This window comes from Phocoena phocoena, chromosome 3 (genome assembly GCF_963924675.1).
Source record: "Phocoena phocoena chromosome 3, mPhoPho1.1, whole genome shotgun sequence".
In the NCBI taxonomy this organism is placed as follows: Eukaryota; Metazoa; Chordata; class Mammalia; order Artiodactyla; family Phocoenidae; genus Phocoena; species Phocoena phocoena.
In genome coordinates this window covers 117,782,117-117,800,270 of record NC_089221.1, presented here as the reverse complement: position 1 = coordinate 117,800,270, position 18,154 = coordinate 117,782,117, and the positions used below count along the sequence as shown (strand labels likewise).

The following is an 18,154-nucleotide window of genomic DNA, read 5'->3' as shown; positions in this document are numbered from 1 at the left end:
GCAGGCCTGGTCTGCTGAGGGAAGGTTTGCTTTCCCCGAGGAGGGATTGCAGAATGTAGAGACTGACATCAAGTTAATGTCAGAGCTGAGCATGCTGTCTGGGGGAACTACACTGCAGGCAGTAGTTCAACACAGTTCATTTAAAGCACAGATTAGAAACCCTGCTGTGTATCTGTGGTTTCTTGAGTAAAATTTGAGGGACGGGGTACTTAATGGGTGGAAGCAAACATGCCTACTAGAGTTGAAGGTTAAAAGTTCCCTAAAAGAATTTTATAATAACTAGTACTTTGACGGTTCCTTGTATACACTCACACATATGCATATACAAACATACACTTTCCTACCCTCTTTCAGTATATACTAAGAAAAGCTTCAGCCTTTAGAATATTTTTTGAGTTCATCTTACAAATTCTTAGCAAGTAATTGGTACTGCTTTTCTTTGCCCTGATATGCATAGCGTAATGCCTTGGCATAATTATTAAGAATATGAACTTCGGGGCTTCCCTGGTGGCGCAGTGGTTGAGAGTCCGCCTGCCGATGCAGGGGACACGGGTTCGTGCCCTGGTCCGGGAAGATCCCACATGCCGTGGAGCGGCTAGGCCCGTGAGCCATGGCCACTGAGCCTGCGTGTCTGGAGCCTGTGCTCTGCAACGGGAGAGGCCACAACAGTGAGAGGCCCACGTACCGCAAAAAAAAAAAAAAAAAAGAATATGAACTCTGGAATCAAATGAATATGAATTTGAACTCTGACTGCCACATACTACCACCTTGGGTAAATTACTTAGTGTCTCCAAGACTAAATATACTCTTCTGTAAAACAGCAACAACAAGCAGGGTTGATGCATAGGGACAATAAATAACCCTTTTATTTCCTGCTTAAGTATGGAATCAACTGCAAGCCAAATCTATATAAAAATTTTAAATGTATTTTACGTTTATAACTGATAAAGCTTAGGTTGAAGGATGTGGCTTAGGTGTGCAGCAGTAATAATGGTTTCTAATACTGATCCAGAATTAAGCATACAAATTTAGATGTAGCTACCCAGCAAATCTTTGGAAGTGTGGGACAACCACAGGTCTGTCTCTGCAGAGGCAGGCAGAGCATATCTGTCAAACTTATGAGGAAAATGTGTACCTTCTGCAAGCAGGCAGATCCTGGCAGAGCGGAAGGAGTTGAGCCATAGTTGCTTTTTCCAAACACACCAATTGGAAAAGCTAGTAGTCTTCCTGAGAGTAGATTGAAGAGGCCAGGACTGATAGCTGATGAAAACTGGAGATGAAGAGGATCAGCATTTCTCCCTTCTTACAAAAAGTACCTACCTCATAACATAATACATGTAAATCACTTGATACGGTGCCTGGCACACAGTAAATACTCGGTAAATGCAGGAGTTTTTTACTTGCATATTATGGATGCTCAGTAACTGTTTACTGATTGAGCATATTGCCAACATGTACTTATAAGATAAAGGTTTCTTTTTAACTGGGAAAAAAATAAAGATACACAAACGTACAAAGCTAATTTAACAAACACCTGTGTACTTACCACCCAGAACTAACAAATGTTAGAGTACTGTAATATATATTTTTGTTTGTTTTTTACAAAAATAAAACCATGCTAATGAGGGCTTCCCTGGTGGCGCAGTGGTTGAGAGTCTGCCTGCCGATGCAGGGGACACGGGTTCGTGCCCCAGTCCGGGAAGATCCCACATGCCGCGCAGCGGCTGGGCCCGTGAGCCATGGCCTCTGAGCCTGCGCGTCCGGAGCCTGTGCTCCACAACAGGAGAGGCCACAACAGTGAGAAGCCCGCGTACCGTTAAAAAAAAAAAAAAAAAAACCATGCTAATGAAATTGAAGTCTCCTTTGTAACGTGCCTCCTGGCTCCACGTTAGTCTCATTCCCACTCACCAGAAGAAACTACTATCAGGTATTAGGTATATCTTTCCAATGCATGTTTTATAACATCTCATTTTCAACAGATGATATCATATTGTTCATGTCTTTCAATAACTTGCTTTGTGTGTGTGTGTGTGTGCTCTACCCACACTAATAAATATATGTAGTTTACTCAGTTTAACTGCTGTAGGGTATTCCATAAGAAAATGTAACTTCAAAGGACCCGTTTTTGATAGCTTTAGTGTATAGCATGTAAAAGTAGCCAAAAGGCCCGATGACTCCTTCCATATGTAGCATAAATATAGACATTGGTAAGGCTGATCAGTGGGCTCAAGGATGCAAGCGCCAGCAGGTTGGTGCACTTAATAATATCTGCTGCTCTCATTTCCTCACAGCCATGGATTCTGTGGTGAAGCCCAGACAAGTGTCCATGGCCTCTGCCCATGTGTTAGAAATGGAGATCATGTGTCCTTCACAGAGCCAGAACCAGAATTAGTCAGAAAGAGAGGGAGATTTGAGTGGGAACCCAGGATTCTAGATTCCAACCACTGTATCATTCACTTTTACTCTGAAAGAAATGAGGATTCTTATGCCATGGTTGGATACTCCCAGTAGCTAGTTCTAATATTAGTGGTCCTTTTCTTATAAAATGATAAAGCCCTAAACACCAACTGTTTGAGTAAAGAGATTAAGTGGCTTCTAAGTGGCCTAGCAGCTAGAAATTGAAGAAGGGGCAAAAGGAAAATCACCCCTTGAATCATGTTTGCAAAGAGAAGTGTGCCAAGTGCTCTTTTATTACTCCAGTGTCATTATAAATTTAATTGGTGTTATGTCAGCTACTTAGATCAGAGCTAATAGCATATTAAACTATTTGTTTGTACCAGTTCCATGGTAACCTGGGTGGGTGTGGAGTTGGGACAAGGGGCAGCTGTGATGCCTGGTCTATAGAGTGATTTCATCATGCTGTGAACCCCTTATCACCCTAGATGGAGAAGTGTCACTGGGTAATGAGACCTGACTTCTCAGTGCCCCTCAGAACACTCAGAGCCATGAGCAAAGGCCCTGGGCTGCTTGTCTGACCTAGAGGTTTAGCCTAGAGTTAGAGAACAGTGATTTCTTGGTGATACCGACAGGTATAACTATGAGTTTTCCTTTTCTCTTTCTTAGTAAAAAGAAAGCTGAGGTTTTTTGAAAGCTTTATAAAATAACCCTTTGATATTAGAGTGTGTTTATAGTTCTCCAGTTCTACCCTCTGATGACCTATACAAATCAGCAGAGGAGGTGCCGATGAGTCATGCATCTGTGCTTTTAGTGGCTTTGAGCTTTTACTTGTTTTCACTGTCTCCAGGTCCTTTTATGGGTTTCCGGTTGCCATATCTCTATTTTTTTAGTTGTATAAATATATTACTTGATTGGAAAGTAGTAATGTGATCACATAGAAGTTTCCTTGCCTTTGTTTGTCCATTGGCTCTCCCAGAGTACCTTATTAACTCATTAAATGTTAATGCTTCTGCTGATAACATTAAAGTTAATTTTCAGAAATTAGTATGTCAGTTTATTTTATCCTGGCTGGTTTGTGTATGTGTTACTCTCAGTCTTTGGGTGGAGTAAAGACTAATTTGCTCTGAAAATAATTCATTAGGAACTTGTCATGTCATGCTTGTTTTTAAACACAACCATCATTACTGTCTGATTCTAGAACATATTCATTACCAACCGTGCCCCCCCCCCAAAGAAACCCCTTACCCATTAAGCATTTGCTGTCCATTTCCCCTTCCTGGTAACCATTCATCTGTTTTCTGTCTCTATAGATTTGCCTGTTCTGGATATTCATATAAATAGATCATACAGCGTGTGTCTAGCTTCTTTCACTTAGCTTAATGTTTTCAAGGTTCATCAATGTTGTAGCATGTATCAATTCTTCATTCCTTTTATGGCTGAATAATATTCAATTATATGGATATACCACATTTTGTTTATCTGCTCATCAGTTGATGGACATTTGGGTTGTTTCTACTTTTGGGCTGTTACGAGTAATGCTATCAACATCCACAAGTTTTTGTTACTACACCTGTTTTCATTTCTCTTACTTGGGTATATACCTAAGAGTGGAATTGCTGGGTCATATGATAATTTTGTCTTTTTAATTTCTTGAGTAACTGCCAAACTGTTTTCCATAGCAGCTGTATCATTTTACGTTTCCCACCATCAGTATATGAGGGTTCTGATTTCTCCATGTCTTTGTTAACACGTATTTTCCATTTTTGATTATAGCCATCTTAGTGGGTGTAAAGTATCCGTAGTATCTCATTGTGGTTTTTATTTGCATTTCCCCAGTGAGTAATGATGTTGAACATCTTTTTTTTTTTTTAATTTATTTACTTATTTATTTTTGGCTGCATTGGGTCTTCATTGTTGTGCACGGGCTTCCTCTAGTTGCGTTGAGCGGGGGCTGCTCTTTGTTGGGGAGCACGGGCTCTAGGAGCACGGGCTCAGTAGTTGTGGCTCGCGGGCTCTAGAGCTCAGGCTCAGTAGTTGTGGCGCACGGGCTTAGTTGCTCCGCGGCATGTGGGATCTTCCCGGAGAAGGGCTCGAACCCATGACCCCCGCATTGGCAGGAGGATTCTTAACCACTGCGCCACCAGGGAAGCCCGATGTTGAACATCTTTTCATGTGCTTATTGGCCATTAATATATCTTCTGTGGAGAAATGTCTGTTTGAGGGTCCTTTGCTCATTATTTAATTGGGTTGTGTATTTTTTTGTTGTCGAGTTATAAGAAAATAGAAATTCTTGGACTTGCTTGGAGCAGAGAGTAGGATCAGACTGACTTCAGGCTTTTGCCACACATACTTGTGTGTTAGTCTTGCTGCCACAGGTGAGTCACTTACACCTCCACTTCCAAGAATGCAAGGTGTTGCCCTTACTTCCGCTCTCAGAAGGCACACCTTTATTCACCTACCCCTTTACCATGCCTACAGGCCAAACTCCATAGTAAACACTGTTGATTTGATCCTCTTGCTCTTCTTGTAAGATTAGAGTAAACTAAAGACAACTGAAATAGTAAAACTTGTTTTATTTGCTCATTTGGAAGACTTGTAGAGTTTTAATAGTCCTTTTGATAGATACTTGGCTTTCTGACCCTGGAGAAGCAGAAGTAAAACAGTGTATACGAGGAAATGTCTTGCTTTTGTAAAATTTGTTTTCATGAGACTTCTTTATTATGTACTGTGTATATTTATTTCTCATATATGATGAACTTAGAATAGTGTCCTATGAGGGCTATAATTTTTAGGGTTTTTTGGTTTGTTTTAGAAAGGAATCAAGGACCTCAGGGTTGTGATACTGGTAGTGGTCTTTGTGCATCGTTTTTCTGATCTCTTTTACGCAGATCCTGAATCAAATACTTGTCATGTTTAGTATATTGTTAATAGATTTATACAACACGCAGTTCTCAGTTGTGGCATTGTGTGGTCTCTGAAGGACATTTTTTTTGCATCTTTATTTCCTGACTATAGCATTTCAGCCCTTCTCATAATTTCCTTGGGCGTAATTATACTGATACTTCTACAACGCTTGTGTTGGATCTGTACAAAGCCCAGTGTCTCCTTTGAAGTTAGGAGGTGAAATTATTTATCCTGACACTACAGTACACATACTCTTAGGGCTCATCTGTGACAGTTAAAATATTGGGTAGTTTTCCTTCATGAAGTTTTAGGGTCAGGTCTCAAAGAGCTATAGACTTTTTATTTTCATTTTTTTGGCTGCACCACGTGGCTTGTGGGATCTTAGTTCCCTGACTAGGGATTGAACCCAGGCCCTCAGCAGTGAGAGCTTGGAGTCCTAACCACTGGACCACCAGGGAATTCCCTAGACTTTTTAAAGTTGGAAGATATCCTGGAGGCCACTTGATGGAGCACTCCCCTCCCCTGCCCCCAACCATTTCTGACATGTTTTGTCATGGTTCCTACTTGAACACATCCAGTGATTTCTAGTCCTCTCATCCTTTTTCCTGAACTACTCTTCTTTTGGTTTCTATGACACAGTGTCCCTCCTTTTTAGTGTTACTTGCTGGTTCCTCCTCTTCCTTCCATTCTTATTAAATGTTGACTTTTATAAGGCTAAGTCCTCTTATTCTGAGTTCCTTCTCTAGGAATTTCATTCTCATGGCTTCAGGTACTACCTATATGTAAAATTGTATCTCTAGCCCAGACTTCTTCTGTGAACTTCACACCCAGTCTGTTTTTTTTTTTTAAATATCTTTATTGGAGTATAGTTGCTTTACAATGGTGTGTTAATTTCTGCCCCAATCTATTTCTCTTTTCACATCTCACTTGGATGTTTCACAGGTACCTTAAACTCAATGTGTCTAAAACTAAACTTATAATCTTTTTTTCCAAACCTGGTCCTTTTGGGAGGTATTCTTGACCCCCCCCCCCAATTTCTGGTAAATAATGAAGGTTATGGTGAAGGACTTGGTTCTCTTGTTGATTTTTTTCTTGAATATTTCTTTTTTGCGGTACGTGGGCCTCTCACTGTTGTGGCCTCTCCTGTTGCGGAGCACAGGCTCTGGACACGTAAGCTCAGCGGTCATGGCTCATGGGCCTAGCTGCTCCGCGGCATGTGGGATCTTCCTGGACCGAGGCATGAACCCATGTCCCCTGCATCGGCAGGCGGACTCTCAACCACTGCGCCACCAGGGAAGCCCTTGAATATTTCTTGAATCTATTCTTCTCTAGCTCCATTACCACCACTAAGATACTGTCATCTCTTTCCAAGATTATTGCAATGGCTTCCTAGTAGGTTTCTCAACATTCACACTTGTATTCTCTAACCCAGTGCTTCCCAACCCTTTTTACATCACAGCACCTAGAGGAGTATTTGCATGATTCACTGGGGTAAGTGGACAAAGGGTGCTCAAGGTGGAGGCAACTGCCCAGGGGGGCTTTGGCTGCCCTGAACGCACCCGGCCTCTCTAGGGACTCAGAGGATCAATATCTTGGACACATCTGTTACCCATTCATGACTCACTGGGCTTTCTGCAGGAAGCTCTGCTCTAACTCATTCTCTGTGTTGCAGCCAGAGTAATTTTTTATTTTCAATGGAAATTTGATTTTTTTGTTTCTCTCATTTAAGACCTTGTGGCTTTTCATCATCTTTAAGATAAATACCAAATTTTTAATATGGCTTATGACCCTGTATGATCTGACTCAATCTCACCAGCCTCATCCTTCTATATTATCTATCCCTCCCTGCCCCACCCCGCACTTCAGTACTTCAGCCTCACTGGCTGTCATTTAGTTCCCAAACATGTCTTGGTTCATTTGACCTTTGCTCTTGCTGCTCCATTTGCCTGGAATTGCTCTTTCCCCCTGCTAACCTCTCCACTTTATTAATTCCTACTCATCCTTCAGAGCTTGTTCAAAAGTGCTTCTGTGATTTCCTTGATTATACCAGGTGTTTCCTCTATTAGACACTGTGCTTTTCCCTTGGAGCCCTTATTGCAATGGTGGTTAAATGTCTATGTGCCCTGCAACAGCATAATCTCTGTGAATAAGTGTTTGACTTGTTCACTGCTCTAATCCCAGTGCTCTTTGGGTCTAACATATATTGAGTGCTCAATAAATGTTGGTTAAATTAATTATGTCAGTTCTTGGTACTGAGGATGAAGCTTTAATCAAGTCAGAGAAGATTCCCTACTGTTATGGAACTTACATGCAGATACAGACAGTGAAGATACAAACAAGAAAATATCATGTAGTAAAGGTGATATTTTAGAGTTATTGGGGAGGCCTCTCTGAAAAGGTGAAATTTCAGCTAAGATCTGAATGAAAAGCAGCAGCTAGCCACTTAAAAGTATCCAAAGGAAGAACATTCCAGGTTCTTAGAAGGCACAGATGATGCAAATGTCTTACGGTTGGAAAAAGTTTGGTGGAATTGTTTAAGCAAGTGAAAGGGGGAAGAGTCATAATAAGGTTGGAGTGGTTGGCAGGGACCAGATCATGCAGGGTCTTATTGCCCAGGTAAAGGAGTTTGGATTTTATTCGAAGTGTCATGGGAAGACTTTCAAGGGTTTTGAGCAGAAAGCAAGCTGAATTACATGTTAAAATATCCATGACAAACATCCAGGAGAGGATGATGGAGGCTTGGACTAGGATGGTAGCAGTGGAGCTGGATCGAAAGAAGAGGATGGTTTCGGGATATATTTGGAAGTAAGTTAAGACTGATGGGTGGCTGCAGGGGGATATTGGGTTCGAGGAAAAGAGAAGAATCAGGGATGGCTTCTGTTGGCTTTTGTATTTTTTTTGTCTCTGTGGAGTGTTTTTTTTGTTGTTGTTGTTGTTTTTGCGGTACGCGGGCCTCTCACTATTGTGGCCTCTCCTGTTGCGGAGCACAGGCTCTGGACGCGCAGGCCCAGCAGCCATGGCTCACGGGCCCAGCCACTCCGCGGCATGTGGGATCTTCCCGGACCGGGGCACGAACCCGTGTCCCCTGCATCAGCAGGCGGACTCTCAACCACTGCGCCACCAGGGAAGCCCTCTGTGGTTTTTAAATTGAGCAGTTGGATGACTGCCATTCAGTGAGATGGAGAAGACTGGGAGGGTGTGGGGTGACTATAAATCAGTTGTGCTTGTTTTAGACATGTTAAGTTTGGGTTTGACATCCAGGAAGATATGTTTTATAAGCAATTTGATGTGTAAATCTGGAATTAAGGGGAGGTCTAGGTTGGAGATATAAATTTGGGAGTCATAATGATGTTTAAAGCTATGAGACTAGATGAGGGTTTCTAAGAGAGAGTGATGGAGAAAAGTTAAGGACAGCTTTCCAGAAAATGTCAACATTTTGAAGTTGAGCAGAGGAGGAGTAGTCAGCAAAAGAGAACTTAGAAGGGGTAGCCAGTAATGTAGGAAGAAAATAGGAGTGTGGAATCATGAAAGCTAAGAGAGGAAAGTATTTCAAGAATTGTGTTGAATGCTGTTGATGAGTAAGAACGGGTTGAGTAAGAAGAGAATAGAGAGTAACCACTGCTTTGGGCAACATAGAGATCGTTGGTGACCTGGACTATAGTAAGTTCAATAGGGTAGATGGGAAGCATGATTGGAGAGGTTTGAGGAGATAATGGGAGGTAAGGAAGTGGAGGCAACTACTAAACACTTGGTTTAAGAGGTTTTGCAAGAAGGGGAGGAGAGAAAGGAGGCAGTACCTACAGGGGAATGTGAGGACAAGAAAGGTGTTTTTTTTGTGTGTGTGTGTGACTTGCCTTACCAAGAAGGAATTTGCAGAGAAAGAGACGTTGAAGATCAGGAAGAAAGAAAAAGGATAACTGTGGGAGTGAAATTTTTGAGAATGGGATGGATTCAACACCCAAGTGGAAGGGTTGTGTTTCTGCTTCTATCAAAACACAACCCCTCTATCCATTTTAACACAGGGAAAGAAGAGAGTATATGTATAGGTGTAGGTCAGGTGGTAGATTTGGTAGTGGAAAGAGATAATTCTCATCAGATTGCTGCTGTTTTCTCAGCTGGGAATGAGAGGGGAGGAGAGAGTATAGGAGATTTGAGGAGACAAGATAAAGTATGAAATAGTTACTTTGGAGAGCAGAGAATTTTTTGAAATTAATTTATTTTTGGCTGCATTGGGTCTTCGTTGCTGCACACGGGCTTTCTCTAGTTGTGGCGAGTGGGAGCTACTCTTTGTTGTGGTACGCGGGCTTCTCGTTGTAGTGGCTTCTCTTGTTGCGGAGCACGGGCCCTAGGCATGAGGGCTTTAGTAGTTGCGGCGCACGGGCTCTAGAATGCAGGCTCAGTAGTTGTGCTTCACGGGCTCAGTTGCTCCACGGCATGTGGGATCTTCCCGGACCAGAGCTCGAACCTGTGTCCCCTGCATTGGCAGACGGATTCTTAACCACTGTGCCACCAGGGAAGCCCTGGAGAGCAGAGAATTTAATATATTAAGAAAATTTAATAGAACTTCTGGACACTGGTGAATGCCTATTTGAGATTCATAGTCCTAAATTTAAAGTAAAACCATGCAGCACACTTAAGTGTTTTTCTCCAGCAGGATTCAGCTATTTGGGTACAAACATGGAGTAGGTAGATGGTTGGGTTTAGCTTGGGTTGGTATTTTGCCAGGGAAGTGCAACAGAGGGAGAGAGGGGCAAAAGGGAGTTCAGAGGGGAATAAATATAAATGAAGGACTGTGGAAGCTGAGCTGGGTGGGAGGGGAGAAGGTCATGGAAGCAGAATGAATAATGAAAAACTTGTTGAGTGATATGGTTGAAGAAGTGCTGGAGGGAGAGTTACCAGATCGAAACGACCTGGAAAAATAGGAAGTAGTGGTGGTGAAATTGAAATTTTGGAGGTGGTGCAGTTACTGGTGTTGTCAAATCTCTAGGGTATGAACATGGGCTGGGTGGCTTAGGTGGGGTAAAGTAAAAAATGTGAGGGGAGAGAAGGTCATGGTATTGGATGGATCATCTCCATTCTTGTTGAAGTCACCTCAAGTGGTGCAGCAGTGGTGGAGAGGAAGAGCCTCTGATGAATGAGGGGCAGTACCCAGGATATTGGTAGATTGGTAGATTGCAGCAGCAAGGAAGGGAGAAGAGGATGGTACACCATGATGCTACAAACTTCAGGAACCAGGATTTTTGGAGGAAAAAAAGAGGAGAAATGATTTGGCAGTAGGCTTGAATGAATGAATGGAATGATGCATGGATGGAAATTTATGCTTTCATTAGGCAACTTTCATGGAAAGTTAAAATCCCTATGTGCTAGATTCAGTTCTACTTTTTAAGACTCCCTCTTTTTTCAGAAGAGACGTTGCCAAACTGTAGCCTGCTGACCAGATCTGTCTTGCTTGTTTTTGTGTTTTTTAGAACACAGCTATGCCCATTTGTTTGCACGTTTTTTATGTTGCTTTTGCACTGTAGTGGCAGAATTGAGTAGTTGTGACAGAGACAACCCCACAAAGCCTAAAATATTTACTGTCTGGCCCTTTATAGAAGAATTTTGCTGACTTCCACTTCTGAAGATTCTCAAACTTCAGTTTGCATCAGAATCACCAGGAGAGCTTGTGAAAACAGATTGCCAAGCTCCACCCCTAGAGTTTCTGATTCAGTAGGTCTGGGTTGGGGCCCAAGAACATGCATTTCTAACAATTTCCCCAGTGTTGCTGGTGCTGCTGGTGTGGGGACCATACGTTTAGAGCCATTGTTTTAGATATTTAAGTTGGTGATTGGGTTCCTTCTCCTCTTAATATTCTTTGAGCCAAATGTCCCTACCTACATCAGCTGTTTATCACTTGACACGATTATTGGCTTATCGTTTTAAGTTTGGTGCCTATAAATATAATGATTCTTTGACTGAAGCCTGATCTCTGCCATATGCATTGGAACAGTTGCCTCTCCTTGCTCTTCATTTACCTGTGAGCTTGTTTTCTTTCTTTCTCAGGTTGTCTGATGTGCTGGTCTTTCTCTGGGACTTAAATGAAGCTTATGTGTTAGGGCAATAGTAGATAGAGATCACATAAACTTTAGGTGGACTAAAAGGCTAAAAACACTATCATTTGGAAGAAATAAGAATCCACCCGCTCCCCCCACCACCATCACCTGGTATATCTCTGCTCTAAGGTACTTGAGTAGAGCAGAGGTTTATCTTGGGTACATTGAGCCATGTGATCATAGGTGGGATTTGGGAGTCTGACCCCATATGGTAGCAGTGTCAGAGTCTCTTTAGCAGGTAGGTAAAAGAACATCTGGGAGAAAAACCAAGGTCATTGCTCAGCTTGATCCAAGTCTTTTGTCCCTGTCTTTCAGCAGAGGAACCTCTGAAAGATGTCTTGAAAGCAGTTTCTAAAAGATGCAGAGACAGTAACCCCTTCTTAGATTTCTCTTTATTCTCCTGCTCCATGCCTAAAATTGCTTTCTCATTCTTTCAGCTTGTCTCCCAGCCGTATGTAGCTCAGCAGTTACCTTGTAGCCTAGTTGTGTCCCTAATGGTGAAGTGGATAAACCCAGATGAGTTCACAAGTGGACACCTGTCCTTGGATCACTTGTCTCTTATCTTCAAATTCCTGGTCATGTTTGGCCAGCTTTTCCTGCCTCTGGTGAGTGCTCCTCACCCATTCAGGCTGTTGCAGCACTTGCACTTTCAGATCTCTGCCCATCCGTGTCTCATTTCCCTTTCTGAGTTCTTATTGTGCCCCTGCACTGCCTTTGTTTTTCTCTTCTTCCTCTTGTTTCCCTGCCTTCTTCACATCTTACCCTGGCCGCCAAGACATGCCTCCTCAGCCTTCAGTGAATTCTTGGCCTCTTGCTAAACTTCCCCATTATGGGCAGCTGGCCCCCCTCTGGCCATTTTACAGTTCTGCAGACTGAGGGAACATGAGATTCATTGAAGCTCTTGAGTTCTTAATTTGGTGTTACCCAAATCTTCATTTTACAAGTGGGGAAATAAAAGGTGAGAGGGGAAAAGACTTTTCTATATCCTAAGATAATACAAACAGGAAAAATATTAATTTAGAGAAAGAGACAAAGTTCCTATGAAAAGAAGAAGTCTATAGAGATAGTGTCACAAGATGAATTACCTCATGAGTCTATTTGAGAGATTGTGTCATGTCGGAAAAGTTCTAGGGACTTGAGCCTCTTTCCTTTGTGAGAGAATGAGAATGAAACACCAGCCCCTCAGTCTGACTCCCGGAAAGAAGAACTTCAGGCTGATGAGCAATAAGTCCAACAATGTCATTTCCCTGGCCGTGCTGAGTCCCACAGGAAATCTCAGAATTTTACGTGAGGACAAGGCCCCACAGGAATGTTGCCGCACCTAGAGCTCTGTGGTTTGATGCCAGGAGAGAATTTCCTACAGACAGGGTTCTGAGGGAGATTGCTCAGTAAGACGGAAAGGTGCTGCAGTGAGGCCAGCAAATGCCTTCGCAGGACTCCCGGTGGAAGGTGGGGGTTTCACATGCCTCCTAGAGTTTCCACAGCAATTATTATCCCCTTGTAGTGCACAGTGGCCCTGACACTGACATCACATGGAGCAGTTTCTCAAGGATTTTCGACTCCAGGACGTGGGAAATTGGGATGGTTTTATGGTTTTACAAGTTGACCTGAGAATAAAGCGTAAGGGCTTTGACCCTTAGGGCCTGTTTGTGGGAGCAAGGTTTTCATGTCCCCATCAGGATCAGTGAGGTCTGAGTTTTAAACCTGTGTTTATCTAGGGGCAGAGGTTAGAGGGCAATGTCAAAAACTGAAAACCACCTTGAAGGAGAATGGTCATTTTTTGCCTTTGCTTCCTCCAATGGGTATTCCTCATTCAGGTCAGGAGGGAAAACTAAATAGGAGTATGTGTACGAGTAAATCAGTAAGGCATCATTTCCCACGATAAATGCACTTGTATTCAACTATTGAGTTCCTATTATGAACCAGCGATTCTTCTAGACACTGGGACTATATTAGAGAGTAGAACAAAGTGTTGCTCTCATGGACCTTTCCTTCTCATAAGAGAAAACAGGCAAATACCGCTTCAGGTGGCAATAGGTGCTAAGGAGGAAAATCAAGGTGAGGAGAATAGAGAGTATGGAGCCACATACGATCAAGAAGGCCTTTCCCATAAGGTGACACTTGAGAAGGACCTGAAGGACGTGAAGGAGCAAGTAATGTAGATATCTGGGGAAGAGAGTTCCTACACAAAGGGACCCAAAGGCAAAGGACAGGCAGGAACATAGCTGGTGGGTTGGAGGAACAACTTGGAGGCCAGTGTGGCCGGAGCTGAATGAGAGAGAGAGAGGGAGTCGTGGGACGGGAGGTCAGAGTCAGCTTAGAGCAGGACTGTACGTGGCTTTTTGAAACGGCTTTTGCCTTTTATTTTGAGAGAGGTGGAAAGCCATTGAAAGGTTTTAAATGTTGAAAGATGACTCTGGCCACTGTGTGGAGAAGAAACTGAAGGGGGTCAAGGACAGAAGAAAGGAGACCACTTAGGAGGCTCTTCATTAAGGTCAGATTCTGGATGCATTTTGAGATAGCACTGACAGGATTTGTTGTTTGATTGGATGTCAGATGTGAAAGAAAGAAGATTCAAGGATGACACTGAAGTTTTTGTCTTGAGTTGCAGGAATGGAGCTGTTATTTACAGGAATGGGGAAGAGCAGGGTCCACAGAGATTCTGATTTGACTAGTGGTTTTAACCTGTGGAGATTCAAGGAAGAAAAAGTTTAATTTAGTCATTGGTTCCTTAATTTTTTCCATTCTCTCTGATGGTCTCATTTGTATTTGGGTCAATTCTATGACAGTTATTTCTGGGATAAGTACAATCCCAGTATTCTAACTTTTAGGGATCCTTACCTAGGCCTCTGTGATTCAGTGTGGGTAGAAGCTGTGGGTCCAAAAGAACCTTGGGATAAACTCAGTCTCTGGGAGCATCCTTCATTTCAGGTGCTATATTGGTGTCCTAAGGCTGCATAACAAGTTACCACAAACTGGGTGGCTTAAAACAACAGAAATTTATTTTTTCACAGTTCTGGAGGCTGAAAGTCCAAAATCAAGGTGTTGCAGGGCTATGCTCTCTGAAGGGTCTAGGGAAGACTCCTTCCTTTCTTCTTTCTAGCTTATGGTGGTTGTGGGCCATGCTTGGCGCCTTCCTAATCTTGCAGATGCAACCCTCCACTCTCTGCCTCTATCAATGCATGGCATTTCCCCTGGGTATCCCTTTGTTTTTACGTGGCCTTCTTATAAGGACACTAATCATTGGATTTAGGGCCTGCCCTAATCTAGTATGACCTCATCTTAACTTGGTTACATCTGCAAAGACCCTATTTCCAAATAAGGTCACATTCACAGGTACCGGGGGTTAGGACTTCATCACGTCTTTTTGTGAGACACAGTTCAACCCACATCATGTGCTGTGGTCTGGGTTTGACTATGAGGGTCTTCTGGGCTTAGGTATGTTTGAGGATGAGACAGGAGCTATTGAAATACAGTTAGAAAGCAGGTCTGTGCTAGAGATGCCCCATCTATTGGGATGAAAAAAAATTTTTTTAATGCCCAGTAAGTCTATTTAAACTAAAGATGTAAAGACAGGTTCATTTTACATTATTTTTGAAACTTGAAGACTTTAGGATATGCAGTAGTAAAAATCATGAAAAAGTAATGAAACTGGAAGTGGAAGATAGAAGGAAGAGATGTGACAGAGTGAAGAATTTTAAAGCTGAGAATTACAACCTGAATTTGATTGGCCAGAGGCCTGGGCAGTAGGGAGAAAAGCTCTTGCTGATGCTCCAAGTTTATGGTTTTGCTAGCTGGGGCAGCAAGTTGGCAGAGATGGAATGCAACAGACCTGGGCTCTTGAGCACTGGCTGACTACTGCCAGGATAGAATCCCACTTGCTCCACAAGCCTTTTCCTTAGGTTCCTACGGGTCTGGGACCCAAAAGGTGCCCAGAATGGTGCATGGCACTTGCTGTCTAGCTGCTGCACAACACATAGTACATGTACATTCTTCAGCTGTGTATCAGGAGTTACTAGTATTTGCCTCTTTTTTACTCACCACAAGTTGTTTATCAAAGGAAGTTTAAGTTCCCACTGTGATATCACAGTGATAGGACTATATCAGGTTTAGCAGTGTAATTAAACAAATTTCCTCAGCCATAGAATTATTGTGGTCACTATGAGTTTTTGTGGAGCTCCTGTTCTTTTGTAAGGAATTGTGTGCAAGTTGGACAGATGGGAGATGAGTAAAGAGATCGGGCTCTTTCTAGCCTTCAAGAAATTTGAAGTTAGAAGACAAATAGGAACCAGAGGTTCACATAAGAACTATGATAAAGATTTGTGGGATTAGCAGATGCAAACTATTATGTATAGGATGGATAAACGGTGGGGTCCTGCTGTGTAGCACGGGGAACTATGTTGTGTCCTATGATGGACCATGGTGGAGGGGAACATGAAAGAATATATATGTGTGTAGCTGGGTCACTTTGCTGTGCAGCAGAAGTTGGCACAGCATTGTGAATCAACTATACTTCAATAAAATTTTACTAAAAAATACTGTGGATGCCTCAGCATTTGGCACCTAAAGGAAACTATAAAGTCTCTACATGTATCATTTAAAAAATATCTGGGGCTTCCCTGGTGGTGCAGTGGTTGAGAGTCTGCCTGCTAATGCAGGCGACACGGGTTCGAGCCCTGGTCTGGGAGGATCCCACATGCCGCGGAGCAACTGGGCCCGTGAGCCACAACTGCTGAGCCTGCGCGTCTGGAGCCTGTGCTCCGCAACAAGGGAGGCCGCGATAATGAGAGGCCCGTGCACCGCGATGAAGAGTGGCCCCCGCTTGCCGCAACTAGAGAAAGCCCTCGCACAGAAATGAAGACCCAACATAGCAAAAATGAATAAATTAATTAATAAACTCCTACCCCCAACATCTTTTAAAAAAAAAAAATCTGGACAGAGAGTGGGAAAAATTAAGAGGCAGGGATACGTAGAAGGGGCACCTGAGAGGTTTATTGGTGAAGGCCTCAGGTAATAGAAGCACTTCATTCCATTTTCCTGTCTCAGAGGTTGGGGATCAGTTCCCAAGCAAGGCCTGAGACCAGGCTGCTTACCTGCCCTCTGCCCCAGCCTTTCCCTGGCTTCCCCAGGTCACTTGGGCACTTCAGTAGTCAAAGTGAACCCCCAGCTGCTTGGGTGAAGGGAGGAGGGGTGAGGGAAGGGCACTGGCTGCATCTGGGCTAGGGCTCTGCATTTCTGGCTCTAGTGTGGCTCAGTCACATGCACCCTGGGGAGAGGATGATTTTGAGTATTCCCCGAAAAGGGAGACTTCATTTCATGTCTGTTAAGTGGGAATGCAGCCACAACGGTGTCCTCAGGGCAGGGACCAGTGGTGAAGCCACCATACTTCTGGGGTGACCACAGGGCAAATAATGTACAGACATCATTTCCTTTGACTAATCTTTTGTTAATCCTGGTCCAGGTGTGGCTCCTGAAAGTAAAGTTCTTTGTCTTAAGTTGAGATTTTTAATTTAGGACCCAGATGGGGTAGGAGGTAAACTTCCAAAAGGTCTGTTTTACTCAGTGTGTCACTGTCCTGGATTCCTGGCAGGCAGTAGTTTCATTAGAAAAGCAGATTTCATCTTGACTCATCTGCCTTGGTGAGACGTGTGATGCAGCCTATCTATCATCTTGCTGGACAGAGCAGAGGGTATGCTGTCCATTTTGCAGCAGTGGCAGCTACAGGCGCCTGGCCTGGGCCATGGAAAACCTTGAGAGACAACCTGTTATGGGGCCAGAGCTTTGTCCTGGAATTTCCTGGCCTTTGTCTGTCTGGTATAACTTCATGTACCAAGACGCCTGTTTTTAGAGTCTACTTCCTTCTGGGGGAAGAGTGCTATTGCCATCCAGAGAGCACTCCTGCTTCCTGTACTGAGCAACCCCCTCCCTGTGCCCAGGGGTTGGGCTGGGGGAACACTCTGGGCAGGTGTGTATACTTGGCTCCCAATAGACAATAGGCTCCTGGAAGTCACTGGTCACAGAGAAGCCATAACCATTGGGCATAGAAGCTGCATCTACCAACTTGGCACATTCCCCCTGGTCCTAACATTTATTTCCTTCTCATATTGCAGCAGAAAAAATCCTACCTGGAGCGGAGTGTGAAGGAAGCTGAGGACAATATCCGGGAGATGCTGATGGCACGAAGGGCACAGTAGGAAGCCTCTAGGGAAGCTCTTCCTCCTGACCCCTGCCATTCCTGGCCAGGGGCCTGTATAGGGAAACTGCTTCTGCTCTGCCTGATGGACATTTTATCTGGATGGTCTGGTAACCCTATGTTTTATGCATCACCTGGAGCCCCTTTCAGATCCCATCCCTGTATTTTTTATCCTGGCTCTGCCTGCCACCCTTCTTCCCTGGGGGTGAGTCATGAACCCCCAGGAGAGGGAAGATGGGAGCCGGGACAGATAGGAGAGCTCTTCCTGGGCCTACGACTAGTCACACTGGTCAGACCAATAAAAGACATCTGTCCCACTCTGCTAAGTCTGCTTTTCTTGAGCTGATGGATGAGAACAGAGGATCAGAGAGGCAGAGGCTATCTCCACCTCAGTTCCTCCCTGTTCTCCAGGGCTGTGGGCCTCCTTCTTCTGCATTGAAGCCTTGCCTTCTTTTTTCTGTTCCTTTAGGTAAACCCCTCAACTTCAAAGCCTCCATGTAGTATGCAGATAAGGAAAAGGAGAGCAGGGCACAGCTGAATGAATGTAAGTGGACACAACAGGTGCCTC

General features: G+C 43.6%; 1 protein-coding gene across 1 annotated transcript in view; it reads left to right on the top strand.

The window, feature by feature from the left end:
* Nucleotides 1-17,907, top strand: part of PFDN1 (prefoldin subunit 1) — a 59,775-nt gene extending 41,868 nt beyond the window's left edge. The window contains exon 4 of the mRNA XM_065874738.1: nt 17,504-17,907. Coding sequence (XP_065730810.1) covers nt 17,504-17,587 — 84 coding nt within the window. The 3' untranslated portion in view covers nt 17,588-17,907. The remainder of the gene's footprint in view (nt 1-17,503) is intronic.
* Nucleotides 17,908-18,154: the final 247 nt, after the last annotated feature.